Source organism: Halichoeres trimaculatus, unplaced genomic scaffold, assembly GCF_033239565.1.
Source record: "Halichoeres trimaculatus isolate MK-OKI-2021-1 unplaced genomic scaffold, fHalTri1.1 fHalTri1_scaffold_20, whole genome shotgun sequence".
Classification (NCBI taxonomy): domain Eukaryota; kingdom Metazoa; phylum Chordata; class Actinopteri; order Labriformes; family Labridae; genus Halichoeres; species Halichoeres trimaculatus.
The window spans coordinates 14,375,178-14,401,335 of NW_027437198.1; the positions used below are offsets into that span (position 1 = coordinate 14,375,178).

The 26,158-nt window shown below is 42.2% G+C and overlaps 1 protein-coding gene across 6 annotated transcripts in view; it reads left to right on the forward strand.

Annotated features, from left to right (window-relative positions):
* Positions 1–26,158, forward strand: part of cacna1ia (calcium voltage-gated channel subunit alpha1 Ia) — a 167,363-nt gene that overhangs the window by 131,451 nt on the left and 9,754 nt on the right. For 2 of the 6 annotated variants that reach the window (XM_074696239.1, XM_074696240.1), the window contains exons 25-33: positions 174–366; positions 760–911; positions 1,968–2,077; positions 5,787–5,920; positions 6,392–6,462; positions 9,477–9,555; positions 12,152–12,273; positions 14,726–15,178; positions 20,887–21,036. In XM_074696239.1, coding sequence (XP_074552340.1) covers positions 174–366; positions 760–911; positions 1,968–2,077; positions 5,787–5,920; positions 6,392–6,462; positions 9,477–9,555; positions 12,152–12,273; positions 14,726–15,178; positions 20,887–21,036 — 1,464 coding nt within the window. The remainder of the gene's footprint in view (positions 1–173; positions 367–759; positions 912–1,967; positions 2,078–5,786; positions 5,921–6,391; positions 6,463–9,476; positions 9,556–12,151; positions 12,274–14,725; positions 15,179–20,886; positions 21,037–26,158) is intronic. The other 4 variants (XM_074696241.1, XM_074696242.1, XM_074696243.1 and 1 more) reach the window with 2 other exon arrangements.

The window sequence follows — 26,158 nt, forward strand, 5'->3', positions numbered from 1 at the left end:
TCTTGCTTTGAGTATCTGCTGCTGGTATCGGCAGCCTTTACGAGTACTGATACCTTGAAAAAAGGCTGGTATCGGCCTGATAACGATACATGGTACCACACTAACTGTCTCCATCCTTCCTCTCTCTCTCTCTCCTGCATTGTTTAAAATCACAATATGAACTTCTCTTGCAGCCGGTGATCAACAACAATCCCTGGATGCTGCTGTATTTCATCTCCTTCCTCCTCATCGTTAGCTTCTTCGTCCTCAACATGTTTGTCGGCGTCGTGGTGGAAAATTTCCACAAGTGCCGGCAGCACCAGGAGGTGGAGGAGGCTAAACGGCGAGAGGAGAAGCGTCAGCGGCGGATGGAGAAGAAGAGGAGAAGTAAGAGGCGAGAGGGAGCTCTCTGCTCTCCTGGAGGAGCGTTTTATTCTAATCTGGCACGGATGGAGGGAGGGTGACACAGAGCGAGAGCTGGAAGCAGCCAGAAACTGTCTGAAAACAAGGCTGTTACTCTGATGAAGTGATGAAAACACAGAGAGAGACACACAAACAGCAAGTGTCACATCTGCTAATATCTGAAATCTTTTATTCTGATCGTGTCACAACTCAATCAGAAGTTCACAGCCTGTGTTTCAGAGACGGGAAAAATATGATTTTCTGTAAACATGAATCAGAAAGCTTGATTAAGTTGTTTCTGTAATAACTCAACGGATCAGATGCAGATATCGTTTCAAAATTCTCACTGTCTTCACTCATATGTCTTCTCACCCGCAGAAGCCCAGAAGCTTCCGTACTTTTCCAGCTACGGACAAGTCCGCTTGTGGATCCACACACTGTGCACAAACCACTACCTGGACCTCATCATCACCTTCATCATATGCATCAACGTCATCACCATGTCCTTAGAGCACTACAATCAGCCTCATGTAAGAGCACTGAGTGTGTGTGTGTGAGCATGTGTGTGTGTGAGGCGTAGGAACAGATCCTGTCAGCGGGCACTGGTCCAGTCGTTTATTTTCTGTCTGCAGCTCAAAGCCGGCCGTAAATGAAGAAAGCTCCTCGCTGTGTTTTATTTATATTTAAGTTTGCAGAAATTTGTCACCTCAGCTCCTCAAACGGAGAACAGACTCCTACAGTCTCAGGAGGAAGATCTTCTGTTTTCTCCGTGTCTGTCATATGTGGACTCTGAGTGGTTTCTGTAACCCGGCTGCAGCTCTGTGTTTTTCCCATCCCTCAGAAAGCTTTAGAAAGCGCTCTGACTGCTCAGCTGCTGAAACACCGCCCAGGCTTTGCTGCATTCGCTGTGTGTGGCTTCACTTCACACAAAGGCTCTGTGATTGCACAGCAGAGTCGATGTGAGCTGCGGTCAGAGTGCTGTGAGCTCTACAGTCCAGGTATCTGCCCATTCAGGCGAGATGAATGCAGGATCAAAAGGCTGACAGTGTTATTGTGAGGCAGAGAAATGATTATCCTTCAGATAAGATGCTCGTTTGACCTTTAAAACGGAGCAAAGATTCCTCAAACTGACCGGGCATCAGATGAATAGCCAGGTGTCAGCTGTGTTTGTCAGCTGTTGGTCCTGACATTTGGCAGCTTTACTCAAGAAGAAACTGAGAAAAGAGGAAACAAAGTGCCGTCTGCAGAAACACAGAGCTTAAAGAACTGAACCATGCTCGCCTCTGGAATATTTGAATATACTGCAAATACAATCCTCCTAAAAACAGTGTGTGTACGTGCGTGTGTGTGTGTGTGGGAGACATAATGTATGCATGAGTGTTTGTGCCGCTGTGAATGAGTGTGTGCTCTGTGTTCGCCTCTGGCATGCTCGATTTTACTCTACAAACAACAGGAACTCTTCCAGTTCTGTATTTCCCCCCCTGCCAATGTGGCTGATGCTCCACCGCTCACACACACACGCACACACACACACACACACACATACACATGCACACACGGACACCTTTTTTCCTCTCTTTTTCTAGTCCCTGGATCTCGCCCTGAAGTACTGCAACTATTTCTTCACCTCCACTTTCGTGCTGGAATCCGTGCTCAAACTCATCGCCTTCGGCTTTCGTCGCTTCTTTAAGGACAGGTACGCTCTGTGTGTGTGTGTGTGTGTTAGTATTGGCTCTGTGATTGTGTGTTTGCAGCACATGTGCTTGTGTTTAATTCTTAACTCCTCCCTCCATTTTTGTAGTTTTTATTCTTCTGACTGAACAGATTTGTCTGATACTGAAAAGAGGAGGACAAAGACTTTAACCAGCTTGTTTAGGAGTGTGTGAGAATGAGCTTCATACATCAGTAAGAACAGGTCTCACCCAGTGCGTCTGTCCGCTCAGCAGCTGGTGTTAAATTTAACCCTGACAGCGAGCAGCGGGACCCTCTCCCTCACATGAACATGTGATAATAATAGAGCAACAATAAACACTTCTGTAGTTCAAAGAGGGATGGCTGAATAATCCGCCTCCAGCTTTGATCATCGTAAATGAAATAGGGAGAAGCGGCTTTGATGATACAGAGGATTATGAAATATTTGAGCCAGCTCTCGGCGTTCTCTTATTAACTTGACTAATCCATAAAGTGGAACAAACACGATCAAATATCTCACGTGATTCTGTCAAAGACAACCTGCTGGAATGCTTTCAGAGCAGTTTACAGGTTTCTCTTTCCAGTATCCTCCCTCTGTGAGCAGTATTTCCTCTAATTTCATTTATTTTATCAATATTATTATTCATTTCTATTTAATTTCCTTCTTTTTTCATTGTTTTATTCTATCCACTTCCTTAGGGCCTCATTCAACAGTATCTCTTGTTTGTTAAAGAAGTCAGATTTATGATCCTCTCTCCTCCTTCTTTCATAAGATCAGATGGTGAATGTTAACCTTGCAGAGCAGATGGACCTGCCTGATTCAGTTTCTGAAATCCTGCAGATCCATCTTGACAGGCTTCGTTGACCAACGAAATTCACTCGGCTAAATTCTAACTGGCCCAATCAGGGAGGAGAGGCGGGAGCTGTGGAAGTGACGAGCATACGTGATGTCAGCAGACTTTCTTACTTGTCGGCGTTCCTTTGATTCTTAACTTAACTTTACAAAAATGGCAGCAGTCGTCTAACGTTATTATCACAGCTGTTTCTTGTGTCCCTGTAGTTGTCTGTCTATTGCAGGGGTAGGCAACCTAAGGCACGGGTGCCAGAGCTGGCACTCGAGGCTTTATATGTTGGCACATAAAGAATAATTACAATGAGAGAGAGAGAACAAAATAAATAAATAAACTAATGACTAAATGAAAAAATAAAAATTATTGTGTTGTATTCTATTTAACACTTAACAAGAAATTGTGCACACTATAAATGTTCCTATGTTAAAAATAAACAAATAACTTTAAATAATAAATTAAAATGATTGACATCATAAGTATGCAAATGTGTCTTCCAAGTGCGGCATATCTCTTGGGACGTCAGTCTGCTAGCTTGCAATTGCATTTATATAGCAGCAAAACAGTGATAGCAAAGTATGCAAAACAAAGCAACACATTCAAAACTTTTTTAAGGAAACGGAAGAAAGTGCATAGCTAAGCATGGAAAACCATTTAAGGAGACTTTCTTATCGACTGTTGATTTTATGAAAGAAGTAAGTCTTGGCACATTGGGCATGAGTGTATTTTAAAGTGGCACAAGTCATGAAAAAGGTTGCCTATCCCTGGTGTATTGTTTTTCAGCAACGGCACACATAAGCTACGTCATACTGTGGCTTGATGTGGATTGGTCTGTTGTGAGTGTGTTAATCAGAACGGTGTACAAACACCAGCTGCTGATCTTTTTGAAGATCCCACCTCTGAAATCAAATCCGAAGCGCTGCTACCCAGATAGAAGAGTGAAATATTTCCGTGGCAGATTTATGAAACTGTTCGTCTGGTATGTCAGGTTACAAAAGTATGAACTATGACACTGTCTCTGTTGAAGATTTTAAAACTGACATGAAAATCCTTAAAGGAGGAGAATTTTCCCTGAGGTGAATTAATAAAAAATAAACTTAAAGAACATCTTTTCATGTGTGTATGTTCTTACCTCAGGCTGACCTCCCCGAGAAACACACCTCAGCTCCCTCATCGCTCACTCTGAGCTCAGACTAATTGATTTGTCAATCAGCCCAACGTGCTCTGAGCTGAGACTGATGTCTTGTTCTGTGCAGGAGAATGTTGTTCCTGATTAAAGGGAGAGGAAGGTGTGGAGCTTTTTTCACATTGAGGGTAGTTTAATGTCACTGACCTGGTTTAGTTTAGGAGAGAACAGAGAGAAAGATGGTGATATCTGTGGTGATCAGAGACTTAAGGAGGAGATGAAATGAGGTGGATTCAGAGAGAATTCATCACACAGTTATCAGCTGCTCTCTGTCTCCTCGTAGTGTCAGCAGCAGCCGTGAGCTCTTATTGTCTCACACTTTGATTTATCAGCTGAGTTCAGTATCAGGCCGGCTTTAGATCTGGGTCACTGGAGGAGAGAGTAACACACAAACACACTGCCACACATGCAACAGACTCTAACTCTGCAGGTGTGTTTGTGTTAGCTACCTGTTAATGTCTAGCAGGTGCATGTGAGTGCTTCTCAGAGGAAGAAGAAGTTGTTTCCGGTCTTGGTCATGGTGTATCGCAGTGAGAGCAGAACAAACGTGTGAAAAGAGGGGATGCAGAGCGAAACGGGCTGAACAGAGAAACACGATGATGTGCAGGATGATAATGAGTCAGCGGAGGCGGCTCACACACTCCCGTCATTGGAATTTTAAATGAGAGAGTTTGGCAAGCATGACGAATGAATCGTCGGAGCCAAATGTTTTAGTGCTCCTGGTGCTTTAGTGAGTGATGTGCTCCTGATTTACCCTCGACAGTAAAAAGTTGCACAGCTTTAAGACCACTTAGAGGATTTCAACAAAGGCGTGAGTTTGTTGACCTTCCCCCAGAGAGTAAGAAGGAAAAGGTTACCTCCAGGATGTGAAAAATCTCTGTTTGATGTCATAAAGGTGATGGAGGTTTAAACACTTTGATTTCTCCCTGTTTCTTTCTTATTTAACAACATCTGTTTCACATCTTGTGACAGAGGGACCAAATCACCCAAGCTCCATCGTTCCATTTTCTTCTTCTTTACATTCTTACTTCTGCCAAGGAGGTTATGTATTTGGGAGAGTGTGTCTGTTTGTCTGTGAACAACATAACTCAAAACATAACAAACGGATCTTTATGAAATTTTCAGGAAATGTGCAAAATGGGATAATGAAGAAGTGAGTAAATTTTGGAGGTGATCCGGATCACCGTCTGGATTCAGTACTTTTTTAAAGGATTCTTTATCATTGTGAGATAAGGCCGTTTTCACCATATGTGTGTATAACTTCACAATAAATGGTCAGATTGTTTTACAAAACAATACAAGACAAGGTCACCATAATTTCTGACAGATGTAAAAGACGATGCAGACCCTGGCAATATTCTGGATACTAGGATCTGGAATATAAAATATGTACTGGGTCATCATCATTTTCAACACTGTCAGGTAACAAATTATCGTACAAACCTGCAAGTAACACCAAATTGTAGCAGACAGTGCTGAAAGGGAGTATAACATTAAAGTAGGACTAAAGTGTTGGTGACAATCACAATATGCTTGGTGGAGGTTTCAGCTCTCTGAGTGCTTTTCTAGTTGCAACTGCCTTTGTTTCATGTCTCTATGTGTGTGCTGCAACACCTTCCCTCTTCACATGATTGTGCGTGTGTTTGTGTGGTGTGTGTGTGTGTGTGTGTGTGTTTCAGATGGAATCAGTTGGACCTCGCCATCGTGCTTCTGTCCCTGATGGGAATTACTCTGGAGGAGATCGAGATCAGTGCCGCTCTGCCCATCAATCCGACCATTATCAGGATCATGAGAGTGCTGAGGATAGCACGAGGTACACACGCTCACACACTCACACACACTCTAAGATCCTTAAACCCCTGCTCTTCCCGTGAGCCTCTTTGTCGTGTTTTCTGATTAAACTGTGAACAACTTTTTACGGGTCAGTTCGCTGTAGCACAGGAGGTAATATGTAAAAGGCTCTTTTATGTTTACAAGAATACTTTAGTAAGTGTGTGTGTGTCTGTGTGTGGGTGTGTGTGTGTGTTACACAGGGTTTAAATTAAGAGCTGACCTTTCCACAGTTTAATGTTTTCCATTTAGTCGGTAATTGAACCTCAGAGATTTTCCCCTAAATGTCCACACTAAATCTCTCTCTCCCTCTTTATCTCTTTCTCTCTGTCTCTTCCACACACACACACACACACACACACACACACACACACACACACACACACACACACACACACACACACACACACACACACACACACACACACACACACACACACACACACACACACAGTGCTGAAGCTCCTGAAGATGGCAACAGGAATGAGAGCCCTTTTGGACACAGTGGTTCAAGCCCTGCCTCAGGTACACACACACACACAAACACACACACACACAGACACACACAAACACACGCTCACACAGAGCTGCCCTGTCTCAGTAAATGTACAGGATAGTTTGAACTTCACACCCTTGTCTCCCTCTGTTGGCCTGTGGGCAGTTTTAATAAAGATGAGTCATTAATGCCACCCTCTGGTAGACAGACAGACACACACACACACACACACACACACACATGCACACGAGCACACACAGGCGTTGTCTTGTTTTCACTTTCAGCACCACGGAGAGCTCCAAACTCCCACTGAGCCACTCTGTGCTGGACTCCGTGGGGATCTTTAAACCGGTCTGTGGTCCATTTGGTGACAAACGTCTGCAGTCAGACGTCCGTGCGCACTTATTTTCGACTTTCTAGAAAGTTCCCACATTGCATTTCTGCACAATCATGTAAACAAGACAGAAATCAGAATCTTTATCTTGTGAGCTCAGCTAGTTTGTCAAACTCAGCAGAGACGGGCTCAGTGTGGCCCCATACACCAGGGGTGGCCAACCTGTGGCTTTTCGCCTTTCGGTTTGCGGCTCTTCAATCCATTTGTAAAAAAATATACACATATTGTTATCAGTAGTGGTGTGCCAATCAATCTAAAATACTAATGTATTGATTGATGCCAACGTTGGGATCAGTATTGATCAGTACTTGGGTGATGAGATTGATACTTAAGTTTCAGTTTCTCTTCTCTACATGTGCTCCTCTCAATCCTCCTCTGTGCTCATAGCTGTCTAGATAGATAGATAAAACTTTGTCTCTTCTGCAGTAAAAAACGAAATTTGTCTCTGACAAAGCTCCAAATACGAATTTAAGCAGACCTACAAACACAATAAATCTCGCTTTGAAAATTGGAAATGTATTGATTATCAATTTGTGTCATTTTGTTTATGTGTGAATTGAAGTGAGTTTGTAAGACCACATGTGTGATGTGGCTCTTTGTAGTACCACGGTAATCTTTGTGGCTCTTTATCTCTGGCTGGTTGGCCCCTGCTATTGACTGTAAAAAAATGGACATCATCTTGCTTGGCTTGAAGTGAGGTTGCCACAAAAACTGCTCCCCCTGGTGGCTGGCTGCAGTATAGGACAAAAACTCCAGTTCTCCAGTCATTCCAGATGGGCTGTTGTCAAACTTTAACAAATTAATACACCTCGTAGAAATGTTTCTCACGTCTGATTGTTGTGGTGATTTAAAGATATCATTTGGCTGTCTTGTAAAAGTTTTATTTTATTAGTTTTAAGAGGTTGAAAACTTTTTACGTCACATTTAACGATGATTGACAGCTGCTGTTCTTGTGTATTTTTTGGGGGGATTGTTAAATATGTCGTGAGGCAGAGTCAGGAAGTGATTAGGCTCTCGAAAGGAAAAAATATTTTTCATTTTTGTCACCGAGCTTCACTCAGATTCTCCCAGAATCCCTCATTGTCTTTACTGCACAGACTCTGGTTGCACAACTGCTCCAATGGCTGGGGATATTTTGGCTTCAAAACCATATAATGATAAATGGCGGAGCCACAGTGTCTACTCTATATACAGTCTATGTGTGGCCCTCAGTGTGGTCTTGCAGGCAGACAGGCTCTCAGTGTGACCTGGTGACCGTCAGGAGGAAGCAGGTGGTGTGGTGAGAGCAGCAGAGGTGAGGGAGAAATGATTCCTTGTCTTTCTTTTCTATTGATCCCGCTCTCATTAACACTGAGCCCTTTGCTCCGTCCCAAGGGCGGTAGGAGAGGTAATTAAAACCGGGCTAATTAAACAGTTCCAGGAGGTCTCACTCTGCATGAGTATGAGCGTAACGGCTGAAAGCGCTCCACTCAAAGTCTTTCACCTGGCAGGAGAGGTGAGACGGCAGCTCAGCATTCTGTGAAAATAAAGTGACAGACTGTCTCATATCACATCACGGAGGATATTCAGAACGTCATTTAACAAAAGCTTCATGATCCAAATGAAGCAAAGAGCAGCACAGAAGCAGAGTGATAGCTTCAGTTTAAACCTGCTGAGAATGAGTGCGTAAATGAGCTCTTTATGTTCCTACAGGCTGTGAGAGGAAAGGGATGTGTGTGATGGGATGTCTGCACTAACGCTAAATGACTGAGCAGGTTTTATAGCTCATGTACCCGATGAGAGAGATGCATTTCTTTAAGACAGAGTCACTGTGCCACCCCGGCTGATGGAGAATGGGTGCAGCGCGCCGTTCACTAACACTAACAGTCTGTATCACGTTGGTGCGAAGAGGCAGACAGTTGTTTAATCTCTTCTCTGGGAGCGTCAGAGAAGCCTCTTCAATGTTGTTTAGCAGATGTGGACTCTACATGGAAAGCTTTTTTTCTGCTGAGTGATGCATCTGAGTGTTGAATCTTTTCACTATCTTTAAAAAAGTGTCCTGATTTCACTCTTTCCAAAATAAAACAACCTTTAAAAACAGTCTTTGGACAAATGAACAGAAACTCCTGCTGAATTCTGATTCTGCTGTTTATCCAGCACAGGGAAATGTTGTTATTATCCGCAGAGGATATAAAATCACACTCCTCCTTATTAGATCTGTTTTTCTCAGGAGTGTATTAGTGCTCCTCCTGCATCCTGTACAGACTCAGGTCATTATGAAGCTCAGACTGAAGAACACCGGGCAGGAAACACTAACTGGGCGGTCACACGTCTGCAGAGCTCTGTACTAAAAGCTGTGAGATAATGACCCTATCTAAAGAGACTCATCAGACTTGATTAGACATAATGAGAAGTATTTATCCACATCAGGAGTCAGCTTTAATGTTTGAGAGTGCAGACCCTGATAAATTCATATATTTACCACCTCTGGGTCCATCTGTGGAACAGAGGAGAGAATAAAACGGTGAATCATGCTGGATTTGAGCCCTGAAGCCTTTATGCAGCGTCTGCTCTGCATGAAAGCTCTCATTGTATGACTGCGAAGATTTTATAGATACTGAAAAAAACTGTCCGGGGGTTTGCTGAAATAAGTCTGTTCTTTCTTTGCAGGTGGGTAACCTGGGCCTGCTCTTTATGCTGCTGTTTTTCATCTACGCCGCCTTAGGAGTAGAGCTTTTTGGAGAACTTGGTGAGCTCATGTTCATTTTTTCAGAAATATATTATTTAATCTAAATGTAGAAACGTGTGTTTTATATTTACCTCTGGAGAGATGGAGGAAGGGAAAGCTCCTAATTGGCTTGTTGAATCCATCTATCCTTTAATCAGATTACATAAAATCAATCTGATGAGTCAAAGACGAGCTCGTCTGCAGGTCAAGATTATTCTCTCAGGGTCTGTTGACAATAAATGAGAGTCTGTTGTGGTTAGGGATGGGTATCGATTACCCGTTTTGAATCAAGTAGAAATGGTTCACTCCATCAAAATCATGGGCCTTTATGCCTAAAGATTCTCTTGTCGATTCTTTCCATCAGCCGGAGCTGCTGGACTTTTCTGCCCCAGCTATCTTATTTCAGTGGATGGATAACGGATTTTCAAGAAAACTCAGATTCAGAAGGAATTGCTAAAGATAAAGAAGTATATCAACATGGGCATTGGTATCAAAAAAATCTTATCAGTACCTACACTGGGGTAAATAAGTATCTTGAACGCGTCAACTTTCTTCACATCACATTTTTTTCCAAAGCTGCAATTCAAACAAAATTTCTACCAGACATTGGTATTAACTCAAATAATCCACACATGAAAAGAAATCATGACATTCAAGTCCATAAATAATGATTATGCTGAATTAAGTACGATAACACAGGAAAAAAAGTATTAAACAAACCATGGAAAGGCTGTATACTTTGGCAAGAAAATGCACCATACCTTATGAAATCTGTCAGTAATTATTACTTTAACTTCCAATTAGTGCAAACCAACATCAGCTGGGCTAGAGCAAATTGATGGTCCTATAAAAAAGGTCATTTTTCACCAAGCAGTTAAATATGACACACCTCATGATGGGTAAAGGCAAAGAGCTCTCTGAAGACATTCACAACCTGATAGTTGCTCAGCATCAGAATGGAACTGGTTACAGACTTATATCAAAGCACCTGAATATTCCAGTCAGCACTGTTGGTGCCATTATTCGCAAGTGGAAGAGGCACCACCTTACCATCAACAGGCCAGGCACAGGAGCTCCTTGAAGATTTCTGACCAGGGAGTCAGAAAGATAGTCAGGAGAGCACTCAACGAGCCATGGACCACCCTGAAAGTGCTCCAGAAAGACTTGGAGGCAGCAGGTACAATTGTTACAGAGAAGTTCGTTTAAAGTTTGAATGTTGTCTGGACAGATAAGGCCAAAATTGAACTTTTCGGCTGTCATACTACATACCATGTTTGGAGGAGAAATGGCACTGCACATCACCCCAAAAACACTATACCAACAGTGAAGTTTGGAGGTGGAAGCATCATGGGGTTGTTTCTCATCTCATGGTATTGGCAAACTTCATATAATGGACGGAGCGATGAATGGAGCCATGTATGGGGAAATTCTTGATATGAATCTGCTGCCATCCACCAGGATGATGAAGATGAGACGTGGCTGGACCTTCCAGCAGGACAACTATCCGAAACACAGGGCAAAGTTAACTCTCAGATGGTTTCAAAAAATGAAAATCAATCTGTGCAGAGGAATGGACCAGAATCACACCTGAGCAGTGTGTGTGATTAGTTCAAACCTACAAGAAGCGTCTGGAAGCTGTTATTGCAAACAAAGGCTTCTCCACTTAGTATTAGATGAGTCTCAGTTAGCGTGTTCAATACTTTTTTCCTGTGTTAGCGCACTTCATTCCACATAATCATTATTTATGGACCTGAACGTTGTGATTTTTTTTCATGTGTGGATGATTTGAGTTAATACCAATGTCTGGTAGAAATTTTGTTTGAATTGCATCTTTAGAAATAAATGTGATGAGAAAAAAGTTGACACATTCAATACTTATTATCCCCACTGTATATCAGTTGTGATACCTCTGCTTCCTGAAAAATGCAGTTTTTTATGTAAAAAAAAAATAGAAAATGCTTCTATTTTGAGAGCTAAGGCTTTCATTTTCAAAATTCAAATATAGTTTTTTTAATCTCCCAAAGAAGAATATCAGTTAATCAATGGACTGAGTTCACTTTTTACCTGCACAGTTCTCGTTTACAGGATGCATGTAGCTATTGAACATGTGCACCCAGTGTCTGTTTTTTAACCTCTGGTGGTAAACATCAGCCTCCTCTCCTCTCCTTAAAAACTCAGAGAAGAATCAGCCTACCACAGCGATCTGAGACAGAAGTCCTAAAATACCCACATTGAATTATTTGGATGTATTTTACAGAGTGTTACAGCTTTTTGCTGCAGCCGGGGGCCACATCTCTTACTGTTGAAGCTTTGCAGGAGAGAGGATTAGTGAAAGAAGCCAGCGTGTCTTTCTTGAGGCCATTGAAGAGATTATGTTGGGATATGAGCTCAAAGACAAACAGCATTTGGTCACACTGCGGCTGATCGGAAAGCAGACTTGTTTGGACCGTCATGGCGCAGAGATGATGCAGACGTGTTTAAATTCTCACCTCTGTTTTTATTCTTATCCCACCTCCTTCACCTCCATCTTCACTGTCTGTCCATCACCTCACCTCCTTTTTCTCTGTGACCCGATAACTGCTTCTCCTCCTCCATCCTCCATCCTTCGACTCCTCAGTATGCAATGAAGACTACCCATGTGAGGGTATGAGTCGTCACGCCACCTTTGAGAACTTTGGCATGGCCTTCCTTACTTTGTTTCAAGTCTCCACGGGCGACAACTGGAATGGCATAATGAAGGTACGGACCTCACGCTCAAACGTTGCTCTACTGCGCTCATGCTCATCGACACAAGGTGCTGTCTCAGCAGCAGCCGCATAGATTTCCCTGCTGATGGGCGAAGGAGTGACTGTGCCTCATTGCACAAACACACACACACAGAAAAACACCAATTTTCCCTGAACACACACTTAGAGCCATCAGCAGCTATCAGCACTCCTCCACACACCTCAGACTGCAGGGAGAGAAAGGATGCTGGAGCGTGTCGGGCGTGGACCATTAAACACTCTCTGGATCCAGGCAGTGAGGACCGTAGCAGCAGGACACAGATTTTACCTCGCAGAGTAAATCTCACTGATTACAGGACGTCAGATTACTACCTGAGCTGTGAGAGAGCCGGCACCTCCTTAGACAGTAAGGAGGAGGAGCAGGGGAGATAATTATACCTGTAGTTAGGATGCAGAAGGTAGAAGAGGAAATAATGAGGGCGCATAAGTCGAGAGGAAAGGGAGGCAGCAGCAAACTAATAAGAGCAGGGAGGGGGTTAAATTTGACCGGTCTCCCTCCAGAGGAAACAGAGGCAGAGTATCCTGAGTGAGAGGCAGTAAAGGTTTGGAAAAAGAGTACAGGAAGTAAGAAAAGATTCAAAATATATCATTAAGTAGAGAAATGAAGAGCGGGATACAGAGTGTTTGTGAGCTCAGAGGTCAGCTATATGAAAAGACCTGTCTCTGCATGAAACAGCCAACCAGGCGTGGTTCTGTAAGAAGAATAACAAATTAAATGATGGCTGTCAAAGTTTCGTGAATAAGGAGAGGGAGATGTTCTTCCTGTTCTACAAGTGAAATGTGAACCTGGCCATGTCCAAATGATATCCTGCCACGTAAATGAGATAAGTAACATAAGGCTATTTAGTCTGTTCAAGGGGCTGTGAGGAGTTTAAAAGTGATCTTTAAAAGTCTCTCTTCTAAAAAAATGTCTGATCCTAATCCACACTTTAAAATGAAATTATAATTGCCAATATTGCTGGTTACAGGTTTTTTTTAAATCGCTACTTCTTAGCTTCCAGTTGGGTCGACCAGGACCGGACTGATTTACGGCATGTCTCGGTCTCTATGACAACACCACGCCAGCTGACGAGGTTAAGTCGTGTGAAGAGATAAAACGCAGAGATCTGTGTTTTCTCTACTAAAAACAATATCCATGATTGCTTTTGTAGTGATGGTGGACACAGGAGCCTAACTGTCAGACAGCAAAAGCACAGAAGAGCAGAAGAAAGCTAAACAGGAAAGCTATAACTCAGGGGCTAAGCTGTTGGTGATAATGTTTATTCCAACCCACAGTCAGCAGTTATTCTGCAGTGGTCTGTTCAAACTTGAGAGTCTATCAATAAAATGAAGAATGAGGTTACGTTATCTCTGCTTGTTAGATGACTGGCAGGACATAGCTAACCTGGATTTATTATCGTTAAACATTACGGACTTGTCCTAGAGCACCAGGCTGTCATTTGCGCTAAAGATAAACAGCTACTAAACTACAAACAAATTGACAGTGTTTACTTGTTGTCACGTTAGCCTACAGATAAGTTGGAGCGCTAGGCTACCGATGTCGCTAACAAATAACCGACTACTACAATGTTTGCTTGATGTCACGTTTCAAACTGTATCGCTATGTAACTGTACTGATACTGATAAGCCCCTTACCTCAGCGTGTTGTCTTCAGTAAAAAGTTGTCTTGAACAAAGAAAACTTGTTTTGATCTGATCTTCATTTAATTCCAAAACAAACACACACCTCCCTGAAAGTGATTAACAACAGTGTGCACAGACTCTGGGCCACAAGGTGGCGAGGGAGTGCAATCAAAACAGATCTTCCTCATAGCATCTTTAAGTGATGACTGTCAGAGTTTCATAAATACAGAGAGAGAGAGATGTTCTTTCAGTTTTTTAGACTCTGAATAGTGTTTTACGTAGGTTTACAGCTTTGGGGGGGGGCTGGACAGAGAGTGTTGCATTTTCACAGAGAAGGCACTGGGAGATGTTTCTTGTGGTGGTTTTCCCAGCTCTCTGTCCGTAATAAGGAATGCGCTTATCTGTGTGTGTAAATGGACGCACATGTTTGTGTGTGAACGAGCTTGAGTGAAACTTCATCGTACGTTGACAGCACAAAAGAAATGTGAACCCGACGATGTACAAATGACATCCCACCATGTAAATTAGATGTGTAACAAAATTAGTCTGTAAAATAAAAAAACAAGGTATAGACCTGATTTATGAGAGAGGTAACTCTCTCTTCTGCTGTGATCTGGCGCTGTATGGAAAATAAAATTAACTCGACTTCCAGGGGAGCGAGTGCCATATAATGGTAGGGGAAATACTGCTGAAGAAAACAAATATCTTATGTTTCAAACATGTTGCACCCCAGCTGTTGATCCTGTCCTACATCCCTCTCCTCCTCTGTCTTCCTGCCTCCAGGATACATTGCGGGAGTGTCCACCTGACCACGGCACCGACGTGGACTACGCCTGCAATCCAAGCCTTCAGTTTATCTCGCCCATGTACTTTGTCTCCTTCGTGCTCACCGCCCAGTTCGTGCTCATCAATGTGGTGGTGGCCGTGCTGATGAAGCACCTGGACGACTCCAACAAGGAGGCCGCAGAGGAGGCGGAGATGGATGCAGAAATTGAGCTGGAGCTGGCCCAGGGCACCCTCTGTTGCATGGGCGCCCCCGGCTGCGGGGGTGCAAAGACGGAGAAAGGACTGACGGTTGGATCGGGGCCTGGATCAGGCCCGACAGCAGGGGGGAAGGAGCGAGGAGGTGCCAGAGGAGATCAGGGGGACGGAGGGAGGAGGATGAGACACGCAGCAGCCACAGCACAACCAGGAGGATACAGCTCGCGAGGCTCCAGCTTGTACTCACCAGCTCAGGTGTGTTTACCTGCGTGTGTGAGAGATGGTGCGCAAGTTCTTCTGTGTTTGCATCCATGTGGTGTGGAAGACTGTGTGTATGTGTCTGTAGGTAGGGATGTCTCAGATCGCTCTGCAGGATCTTTACATTTTTGTTCTCATCATAGTCATTTCAGCTAACAAATCCTTAGATCCTTATTTTTAAGCTATATCGAAACACAATACATATCTCAATATTCTGATTTCTCCTCTAAATCACTACATGAACTTTAAATCCAACCATTTAATGCATAAAGTGACACCAGTTTAATGATTCAAGAAGACTCTTCATTTTTATTTTTAAAATCTGTATTTTCAAATCCCAAACCTGCGACTGACGAGATATGCGAGCAACTTTCTTCCTCCTCTCCTAAATCAAAAATGTGCATGCACAGGAAAGTTTTCTGGGTGGGTGGGGAGTGTGCTTCTTTCTGTGACAAGAGCACCAACAGAAAGTGAAGGAAGTCAAACTAGAAAAAGAATCACCTACTGCAGGGGTGGCCAACCAGTCAGAGACCAAGAGACACAAAAATTACCGTGGCACTGACAAAGAGCCACATCACACACACTTCGTCTCACACATTAATAAAACGACATAAAATGAAAATCAATTCATTTCCAGTTTTCAAAGAGAGATCCACTGTGTTTGTTAGGGCGTTTATATCTGTATTTGATAGATTAATTAATCGATATATAGATAGATAGATCAATCTCCCCAGCTATTCCACATGAGCTGATGTCAAACTTTAAAAAAGAGAAATTTTTCTCAGACTGAATTGTGGTGATTTGAAGATATTATTTTGCTCCCTTGTATTCAGGCCTTCTTTTATCTGAAAACTTTCTTTTTAATTAGTTATTAGAGGTTAAACACGAGGCTTTATGTCACGTTGAAGCAGGGCAGGAGGAAGGGTGGAGCACTCATGAGCGATTGAGAGGGGCAAACATAGAGAAGTGAAACTGAAACTTAAGTATCGACTTATTATCCAAGCATTGATCAATACTGATCCCAATGTTGGCATCAATATATCAATATTTTTGTTTGATCAGCACTTGATAACAATGATTTTTTTTTTAATGGATCAAAGAGCCACACACTGAAAGGCAAAGAGCCACGTAAGGCTCGCGAGCCGCAGGTTGGCCACCCCTGATCTACTGACATCTTAAAACCTTTTCGTGGCAATTATTACTCAACGGTCCCGATAAAGTAATTTCATACATCTCACGTGAAACAACCTGCAATACATCAAGTACAATCACCTCTAGTACAATGCAAGGAAATTTCCAAGAAGAGGAAGTAGATGTCTATAATAAATATGGTCGCTGTGCCATGACACCATGACAAATCGGTAATTAAATTAACATGCATCGTATGGAAGAAACATAAAGAGTCACTGCTGGATCCATCTCGGCCAAAGTCATTAGAAGTTAAACGAAACCACTTTGATATACATGCAGCTTCAAATTATCAAGAAATAACACAGCGCCACCTATCAAAACTGAGTGAAACGTCAGCAAGAAGTCCAATTCTGTTTTCTACATGCAGACACAGACAAGACCAGATCACTTGATTTAACTTTACGATCTATTACGATCAAGTGCCCTGAGTTAGTGTTGACTCAAAGTCTTCAACAGGACATATCAGAAAGGGTTGAGCCAATATTTTGGAATTCATGGTCATTGTTTCATAGTTTAAGTGACTATTTTTTGCATCTTTAGATGTTTTTTTTTTTGGTTGTAATTCAGTTCAACCACCAGGCAGCTGCTATAAGGTATCAGAGAAGGACTGAGATTTCTGCAGCGCTAAAGAAACTTCTATAAACTAATAATCTTAAACCAGGGGAGGGCAAACTTTGCAAGGTAAAATAGATTATATCTAACTCGCATCCTCTAACCTTGAACAGTCTTTAGATATCTTTCTTTATGCCTGCTGGGCGGGTTGAGGAACTATTGGAGCTTGGATATTAGATATAAAGAGTTGAGATCAGATCAGAGCATAAAGGAGACATCCCTGCCTGATGTGTTGGTTTGTGTTTTTCTGGCTGCCTGTCAGTTTGCTTCTCTTCGTGCAGAATCATTGCATTAGGTCATGCAGAGAAAATTACATATTGGACTCACGAGCCGGGGGAAAACAAAGAGGTAAAGATCTGTGCAGAGTTTGAATGGTGCTAACGTGAGAGAGGAGGGAAGCACTGCTCTGTTTCTGTATGTGAAAAAGACCCATGATCACACTCATCTCACCTCTCTAATGTCAGGTGGATGTTAGCAGAGCAGGGTGACAAAGGTCTATAAAGAGAGGGTGTTAAAGAAGTGAGACTGTTCAGTTTTATAAGAGAGTCAGTTAATGTGGAGGTAAAAAGATCACAGCCTCGTCTTTTATTTAAAGAGTTTTCGTCTCAGAGTCAGAGAGGTGAACGCTTTTAATCACTCTGTCATTTATATTTTTATTCTGAACTTACGTAACCTCACAGAAACCACAGCAGACCGTCAGCTCAAGCACACACACAGCACAGGTTACACGGCCGCGCTCTCATTACTGCAGAGCCTCACGTTTCCATGATGAAACCTCTATTAATAGTCTGAGATACCCACACAGAGATGACTCATCACCTGCCATCAGGTGTCTCACCTCTCACAGCTAAAGATGGCTGCACAGAGCCATTTTTAGCTCTGTGTGTTAGCACGGCGTTAGCTGACAAAGAGATTTAACACAGAGCGGAGAGAACACACTGCCAGCATCCTCTCTCTGACTCCGCTTGTCTCATTATGTATCTCTCAAGTGTTGCAGTAAGGTATCTCGCAGACCGATGCAGTTTTTTCCTGTGAGTTAGTCTGTGTGTGTGTGTGTGTTTAAGTGTTAAAGTCTCATAGAGTGGACAAATTCTGACAGAGATATTATTTACCGATTTAAATTCTAAAATTTCTTCAAACACGTAGAAACACGTAGAAACACATAGACCACGTGTCAAACTCAAGACTGTGGGCCAAATGTGACCCGCCACGCCATTTTATGTGGCCCACAAGAGCCTAAAAGGTCTGATTGTCTTATAATAGACAAGTCAAAAGGCTGCAATGACCATAAGCCGCGTTTCCCACAATACCTACCGATTATGTTACCCGCGAAGTGAAGGCATCCCGCCACTAGATCCCAGTGTTTTCACATCAGTGCCATTTTTTTTTATTATTGGAATTGGGAAATAAAACACTTCATGCTTCATGGAGAAAAAAACAGCATGTCTTTTGTAGCAGTGGTCAAAGGGTACAATCTACGTCAGCATTTTTATCCCAAACATGGAGCTAAGTATGCCAAATAGAATAGAATAGAATAGAATAGAATAGAATAGAATAGAATAGAATAGAATAGAACTTTATTGCCATTGTAACAAGTGCAACGAAACTGAAGTCACAGCAGCAATCGAGAAATCAAAAGTAAGAAAGTGTATAGAAAGTGCAAAAAGGTCCATAAGAAAATAGATGATGACAGCTTGTCCATCATTCTCCAGTTCAGCCAGTCTCCACCTCCACAGGGTCCAGGACTGAGCTTCTTCAGCAGTCTGTTCAGTCTCTGTCTCCTGGATCCTGTCTGCTCACAGCAGGTGAAGCTCTTCCAGTGTGGATTTTGTGTCTGATGTTAGCTCCGTTAGCCATGTCTGTGAATAGCATAATGCTACTCTGCCCTCTGGTATTCCCTCTGTTGCTGGGTTAGAACAGCTAGCTCGTCCAGAAAGGATAGGTCCATGTCATCACTTCTTAGCTCACACCTGAGAACCAGCACATCGTCCTCACCTCCTCCTCCTCACCTTGTGGGAAACATCAGGCCTTACACCAGTTAGCATTGACATGCTACAGGCTGCTAACAGCTGATTTCACATGTAAACGATGCAGCCATGGTTACATGTAGGATCTCCAGACAAACACAGGAGGAAAAGTAGTAAAAATATCACTGAAGCCACAAAAAGTTTGGTGTCCATGACCAACAAATGAACCATACAAAGTAATGATCCACTCCAAATACAAAGATTACGAAAAAGAGACAAAAAAAATTACAAGAAACTGACAAAGAATAGAGAGCTGCTGCAAAAGGCAGCCATAGCCAACAGGACGGCACCTAGCAACACAAACTTCAAAGTAAGCCTTCAAGAAAAACAACAAGTAGTGCAAGATTTAAATTGCAAACTGCAATCACAGCAGGAAAACTTTGAGAAAGCCAAAAATGACATGGCAGTGAAAGCTAGCTTCATTGTGGCTGAAGAAACTGCCTGCGCTGCAAAGTCTTTTTCAGCGGTTGCATTTATTTTACATTTCATTTAGCTACATTATATACTGTCTTACAGTTACATCTGGCCCTTTGAGGGCAAACATAATGCTGATGTGGCCCTGAGTGAAAATGAGTTTGACACGCCTGGCGTAGACAGTCAGATAGACTGTCGTTTATATCAGCTGTCTCACTCTTATTGTTGTCTACTAGCACAGTTATTAATGGAGGCCAGCTCACAGGTCGCAGAAGTCAGTCAAATATTATTTCCGCCTCCACAGAGAAGCTATCTTTGTCCCGTCTGTGAGGGAACTAACTGAGGGAGTGTATATATTTATATTTATATTTATATGTATTTTAAACACATTATAAATAGCAGAGTTGTCCATACAGCCAGTTTATCTCTGGATCCACAACGTTGTTTCATAATGCAGCCTGCTGCAGGTGTATTTCTGTCCCTGGAGGTACAGTAACCTGTCTCTGATGTTTTGAGCCCCCTCATTTCCAAACAGGAGCTAGTGAGTGATGCTAATATAACAGAGTGAGTCAGGAGCGTGTGTTTGCATAACAGCTCTAAGTATAGTCCCATGAGCCATGTTGTAAAGTGTGTTATCAGAATAGGAGTGTGTGGGCTTTGAAGAGGAGTGACCTTGTTTCTCAGGATCTTTACAGATACATCAGATGATGTAAGACGCTTATTTTGGTTGTTGTGAATGTGCTACAGGCACAGTGGCACCGATTCATGGTGAGACGCAGCCCCCTCCGCGCAGACACTGCAGCGGCATGTTTTCTCCTTCTTCTGTAGTTTCTCGGTTTGTGGAGGGATGTTTTGGAGAAGCAGCCCTGACGGATTGAGTCTAAATGTCTTAAAACCTAATAAAAGCCAGCGCACAAAGCCAACGCTTAAATCTTAAATTGTTTCAACAAGGTATTGAACAGCTTAATTGAGGTGATATATCAAAGGTAATTGCAGTGCTCTCTCTGCTCACGGCTTTGATAGTAAAATTATGTGTTACTTGGCTAATGAGGGTTTGAAGTCATAATATTGAGGAGTTTTTTCCCCAAAGAGAAAGCCTGAGCCCTGCAGGCCAACGGAGCAGGAGAGGGATCTGTGGAGGGGTATTTGCACTCAGCTCAGAGAGACAGAAAGGTTTTTTTCTGCTCTCTTAGACAATTTAAGAAATACAAGCTGTGAAATCTACATGTGTGTGTGTAAGCCTGTGTGTATTTGTGTTGAAGTTTGAAGAAAAAGAAAAACCTGGGTGTGTGCAGAGACATATTTATAACTCTTATCTGGTGTATGCATTTCCCTGCGTGTTCTCTGTCCTCGCATGTCCGCATGTTGCACATGTTCTCGCCTGCGTGCAATTCTGGTCTGCGGCCTGCGTCCCTTGTGTGTGTGTGTGTGTCCGTGTGTGTACGTGTGTATGTGTTCCAGGAGAGCCAGTGGCTGGACAGTGTATCTCTCCTCATCAAGGATACGTTGGAGGGTGAGATGCTGATGATCGACAACCTCTCCGGTTCGGTCTTCCACCACTACTCCTCTCCTCCACCCGTCTGCAAAGACTGCAGGGGCCACCCACTCGAGGTACCACCCTGAGATGCATGAAAACACACACGCATGAAACACACTCACACACACTCACACATGCAGGGCTGCTTTTTTTAGTCAAGCATCTATCCGAAACAGGTATGCAAACATCCAACATGCAGATGAGGGGAGCTCTACAGCTTTTTTCAGCTGTCTTAAGGTGACCTGATAAGGGAAGAGGTGGAAAAAATATTTATCTTTGCAAAGGAATGTCCACATATTTAGTTGGTGTGCTTTCAAGAAAAGTTGGTTATCAGTTTTCACTTGTATTCATTGTCATGAGAGGTTTCTACGGAAACCAGCATTGTTTACATTTTGTTTTTGGGAATAAGAATCAATATTTTTCTCACAATGGCCCTCATTTATAAATATTGTTTGGGAATTGGCGCAGATCTGGGTATAAAAACAAGCTTACAGCAACGTTTGCGCGTGATTTGTGAAACATGCATACCAGGGCCAATCACGGCGTACGCCTGCTCAGCTGTGGATAAATGTGGCGGCTGAAAACAATCATAATTTAAATAACACACCCCTAAATATTCAAGGTTCAGTTGACCGAACCCAGGGAATTTAGGACATGGAGGGATGCATTACGGCAAAAAGGGAACTTTTCCATGCTGGTAATCATAGAGAGGAAATGACGCCACGTTGTTCGGCAGTCGCAAAAGTAGAGCGAATCAGAAAAGACTCACCTGAAAGGAAATCAATGCAGTGATTCAACAGCGTGGATGTGACAAAGTAAAATACAGCAGAGTTTTAAACATTTAATTGACACATCCTTCGTTTATACCTTGACTAATCAATCCGTGATGTCTGACTATTATAAGCCACAATATTATGAAATGTTTCCGTTCAAGTCCAGAAACTTGAAAAGTTGGCTTTTAAAATTGTGTTTGAGCTCTGAAAGAAGCTGCAGACTCCAGCCTGAACCTGTCACAGACTGATGAGGGAGTGGAGCTAAAAGTTTGATCCAGCGTCCCCTGAATATTCTCTGCAGAGACTCTATCATGAACATGGTAGTTTATTAAAAAATGATAATAACATCCCTATTTTTAGATTTAAGTAAACCGGTAGAGGAAACACATTTTTTTTATGGGGGGGGGGGATCAGCTGACAGCTCACGCTGCTCTTGCATAGAGAAGTATTTAACGGATTGGCAGAAGAAGAGTGACCTGTTAGAAACTTTGTTGGTGTCATATCTAATTCAACGATCTAATATATAGATATAATATTAATCTAAGACCATCAGTTTTTATTTCTGAAAAAGTTTTGCCCTCATATGATCTAATAATTCTCCTCCACAGACAAATTTCCCTTGCTGCCCCTTGCTCCCCACTGACATGAAACTTGCGTACATGAACTCGGAGCTTTATCTGACGCCCACGTTCAGATTGATTAATGCCAATCTGTGCGTAGAAAAGAGCATACACCCATTTTTCAGGCATACACACGTTTGATAAATGAGGGCCATTGTATTTCAAATCGAGAATAAGTGATCAAAGAGGCCTTGTTTTAGCCAATAGGGCAACACTGGCTGAACATTACATGAATTTTGTTCTCCACAAAAGAAGAACTTGGTTGCGATGGATTGACAAAACATTGTGCAGTCAGAATTATCAAAGAAAATTCCCTCTGAAAAGAATTCATTTTTAGTATTCGAGGAAAGAAAAGGGAATTTAGAGGTAATCAGTACCAAAACAAAGAAAAGAAGATTGAAACCGATGGCCCAGGAAAGAAGGATTCAGCTTAAGTAAGTGGAGGCTCGAAGAAAGGGTGACAACGTCTAAGAAACTTAGCTCAGGAAGGGCTATACTGAGACGTGTCCTTCCCATGAGCCAGGAGTCTTCTGAAGCAACCAAAAAGGAACTGAACTTTTTTAGTTCCCTTTTCTCAAATTTTGCTTTTTGGTAGTTTTAGGTGCTAAGAATTTTGACTTCTTAGAAATAAAATGGGGAACAAGCTGAAACTTTCAGGGTGTTTTTGACATGAGCAGAGCTGTGAGACCTGCCACTTTGGTGAGAGTCAGATAAATAACTGAAGAGTTACCAGGGTTTATTGAAGCCACTCACTCACATTTTAGGGTTGTGGTCAGTATTTTAAGTGTGGTTCCTGAGGAATTTAAATTATTGAACTATACTTCCAAATTTAAACACTTTGAAGAGTATAAAACATAGATTTTATACAGCAAAGAACATTTTCAGTGTTGTACAGTCGGAAAACTATCGTCAAAATAACCCGTTTTGCCTATCAGGCCACCTGAATACAGCTAAAATGACCTTGATTTATAAAATAGTTTTTCTCTGCACAAAAGTAGGAGCAGATTTGTTTTGTTAGGACTGCTCTAAAATTATGCAGATGTTGTGGGAAATAAACTCAGGGGACATTTTAAATTCAGACTGTATGAAAGCCACAAATAACTGTGAAGGTGAAAAACATCTTTCATTGTTTACATATGTAAAAATATTCAGGTGACACAAACACTTTGGCTCCGGCAGTCCAGTGTTTAGTCTGCCTGCACAGAACGGTTTCAGAAGCCGTCTTATTAAATTAAGTGAAACACATAAACATAACGCACACACTCACACAGGTACACACACTCATACTGATATCCGAAACCGAATGGATGCATGCAGAATTACAGCAGGGAACATCACAGGAATATGCATTGCATGCACTTTCTTTACACACACGCATACACTCTTTCTTTCCTCTTTAACCAACACACACACTGGACTTCATTCATCCAGCAGAGCCTCTTAACACTCGGTTTACCAGAATTCTGCAACTACAAGAATGACTATAGCAGTGATTTTGACTGTTCAGACATCATTTGCATATAATTTGGATAATCAATGAAAAGATCTGTGAATATATTGATGGAAGAAAGTTTACACTGGAAAAAAACTGAGATCCCATCAAGTGTTTTTGTCTTATTTTCAGTAAAAAATGTCTTTTTAGACTTCATTTTAACCCTGATTCACCTGACCAGTCCAGAAAAATGTCTTATTTCAAGTCATTTAAAGACAAAATGAGGTGTAAGTTGCTTGTAGCAAGTTAAAAAAAATCTGCCCATGGAACCAAAGAAAACTTACTTGTATTAAGACTTTATTCTAGTTTTAAGTAAATGTTCGAGCAGTTTTAGCTTGTTCTATCGGCAGTTTTTTTTTACCTGTTCCAAGCATAGACTGTATATAGAGTGGACAGCCTGGCTCCGCCATTTATCATTATACGGTTTTGAAGCCAAAATTCCCCGTCACAGGCGCAGCCATTGTAGCCGTTTGCAGCCAGAGTCTGCGCAGTAGAGACTGTGAGGGATTCTGGGAGAATCTGAGTGGAGCTGGGTGACAAAAATAATATATATATTTTTTTCTTTTGAGAGTCTTATCACTTCCTGACTTTACCCGACATATTTTACAATCCCCGAAAAAAATACACAAGAACAGCATCTGTCAACCATCGTTAAACATGACGTAAAACCTTGTTTTTAACCTTGTATAGCTAATGAAAATGAGGTTTTCAGAAAAAAGAGGACTTGAATACAAGACAGCCAAATAATATCTTCAAATCACCACAATAATCCGACGTGAGAAACATTTTTACGAGGAGTATTAATTTTTTTAAGTTTGACCACAGCCCATCTGGAATGACTGGAAAGCTGGATTTTTTTAACCTATACTGCAGCCAGCCACTAGGGGGAGCAGTTTTTGTGGAGACCTCACTTCGAGCCAGTGGACATCCATTTTTTTTACAGTCTTTGGTTCCAAGCAATTCAGACCTCATTTTTGTCTTTAGTTAACTTGAAACAAGATATTTTTCTGGACTGGCCGATTGAATGTGGTTCATATCAAATATAAAAGACTTAAAATAAGACAAAAACACTTGATAAGATTTAAGTTTTTTGCAGTGTAACTAAAAACACATCACAACACAAACTGGAAATTAAAATGAATGAGAGCTGGATTAACCTTCTTCCAAACACCAGGGGACATCTTTCCCTGAAATATGAAATTGGACGCCCCTTTGTAAAAAAGTGATTTGAACTAGTAATACTCAGATCTCTTATGTGTTTTGAAATTTTAACAACAAAACAGTGTTAGAATAAAATATTTGGGGAAAGTTAGGGTCCTATTGGTACAAAGGTTTTATTGCAACAAAGTTATGACCTTGTAAATTTTAAAAGCAGTTAAAATGACTGCTTTGGTAGATTGAGTGTTAATGGGCTGTGTTGTTAAAGTTCAGCACCTGTATGCTTTTAAAAAAGAAGATAAAGTTAACTGTTCATATGTGCAGGAATGTGTATGCTCACACACATGCAGCCATGACCAAGCAAGCATGACTTCTCACACCAACACTTTTTCTATCTCTTCCACATGAAGCCTTCTGTACAAAGAAGATTGAGCGTTCTAACACTTACTAACGTGCTGTCCTGTGTCTATGTCGGATACTCTTCAAACCATCACGTCGCCTCTTTTTTCACATCCTGCTGTCTCTCGACATCCCTCCACCTCTCTCTGATTCCTGGATCTAATGCTAACTGTGAATCTGTGCTGCAGTTTCCATATCCCTCAGCCATCAGCCTGTTTGTGCGTGTGTGAGCTGCTGTGTGTGTGAGCAAGGAGCGGTTCATCGCAGGGAGTTATGGACTGTGTTACTGTGCGTAAAGGGACAGGAGGCTCAGCAGGACACCGGGGTGCAGTGTATGTGACAGTGGAAATATTCATCAAGGGGCTGCCTAATAAAGAGTGCAGAAAGCCACAGCTTGAGGGCGACTTGAGCTGAGTCTGCAGGGAGCAGTTCAGCGGAGCAGTGAAGGCCTTTGCCTTGTGTTGAGTATCTGGAACAAAGAGGCATTCTGCAGCGAGCACCGGCCCTTCATTGCATCATTTCTCTTCAGCACTTCAGGCAGGGCCACATTAGAGTTTCAGAAGCTGTTTTCAGCAGGCACAGGCTAAATCAGTGAAGCAGTGTAAGTCACAGAGCCCTGATGTATCTGTGGCCAGCAGCTGCGGCATTAATGTGAAGGATTTCTATCGCTCAGTCTGTCTGACTGCTGCTGGTAAACAGAGAGGTGCAGGGTTAGCTGCGTGGCTGTTTCTGTGTGTTTGGAGCAATTATCATC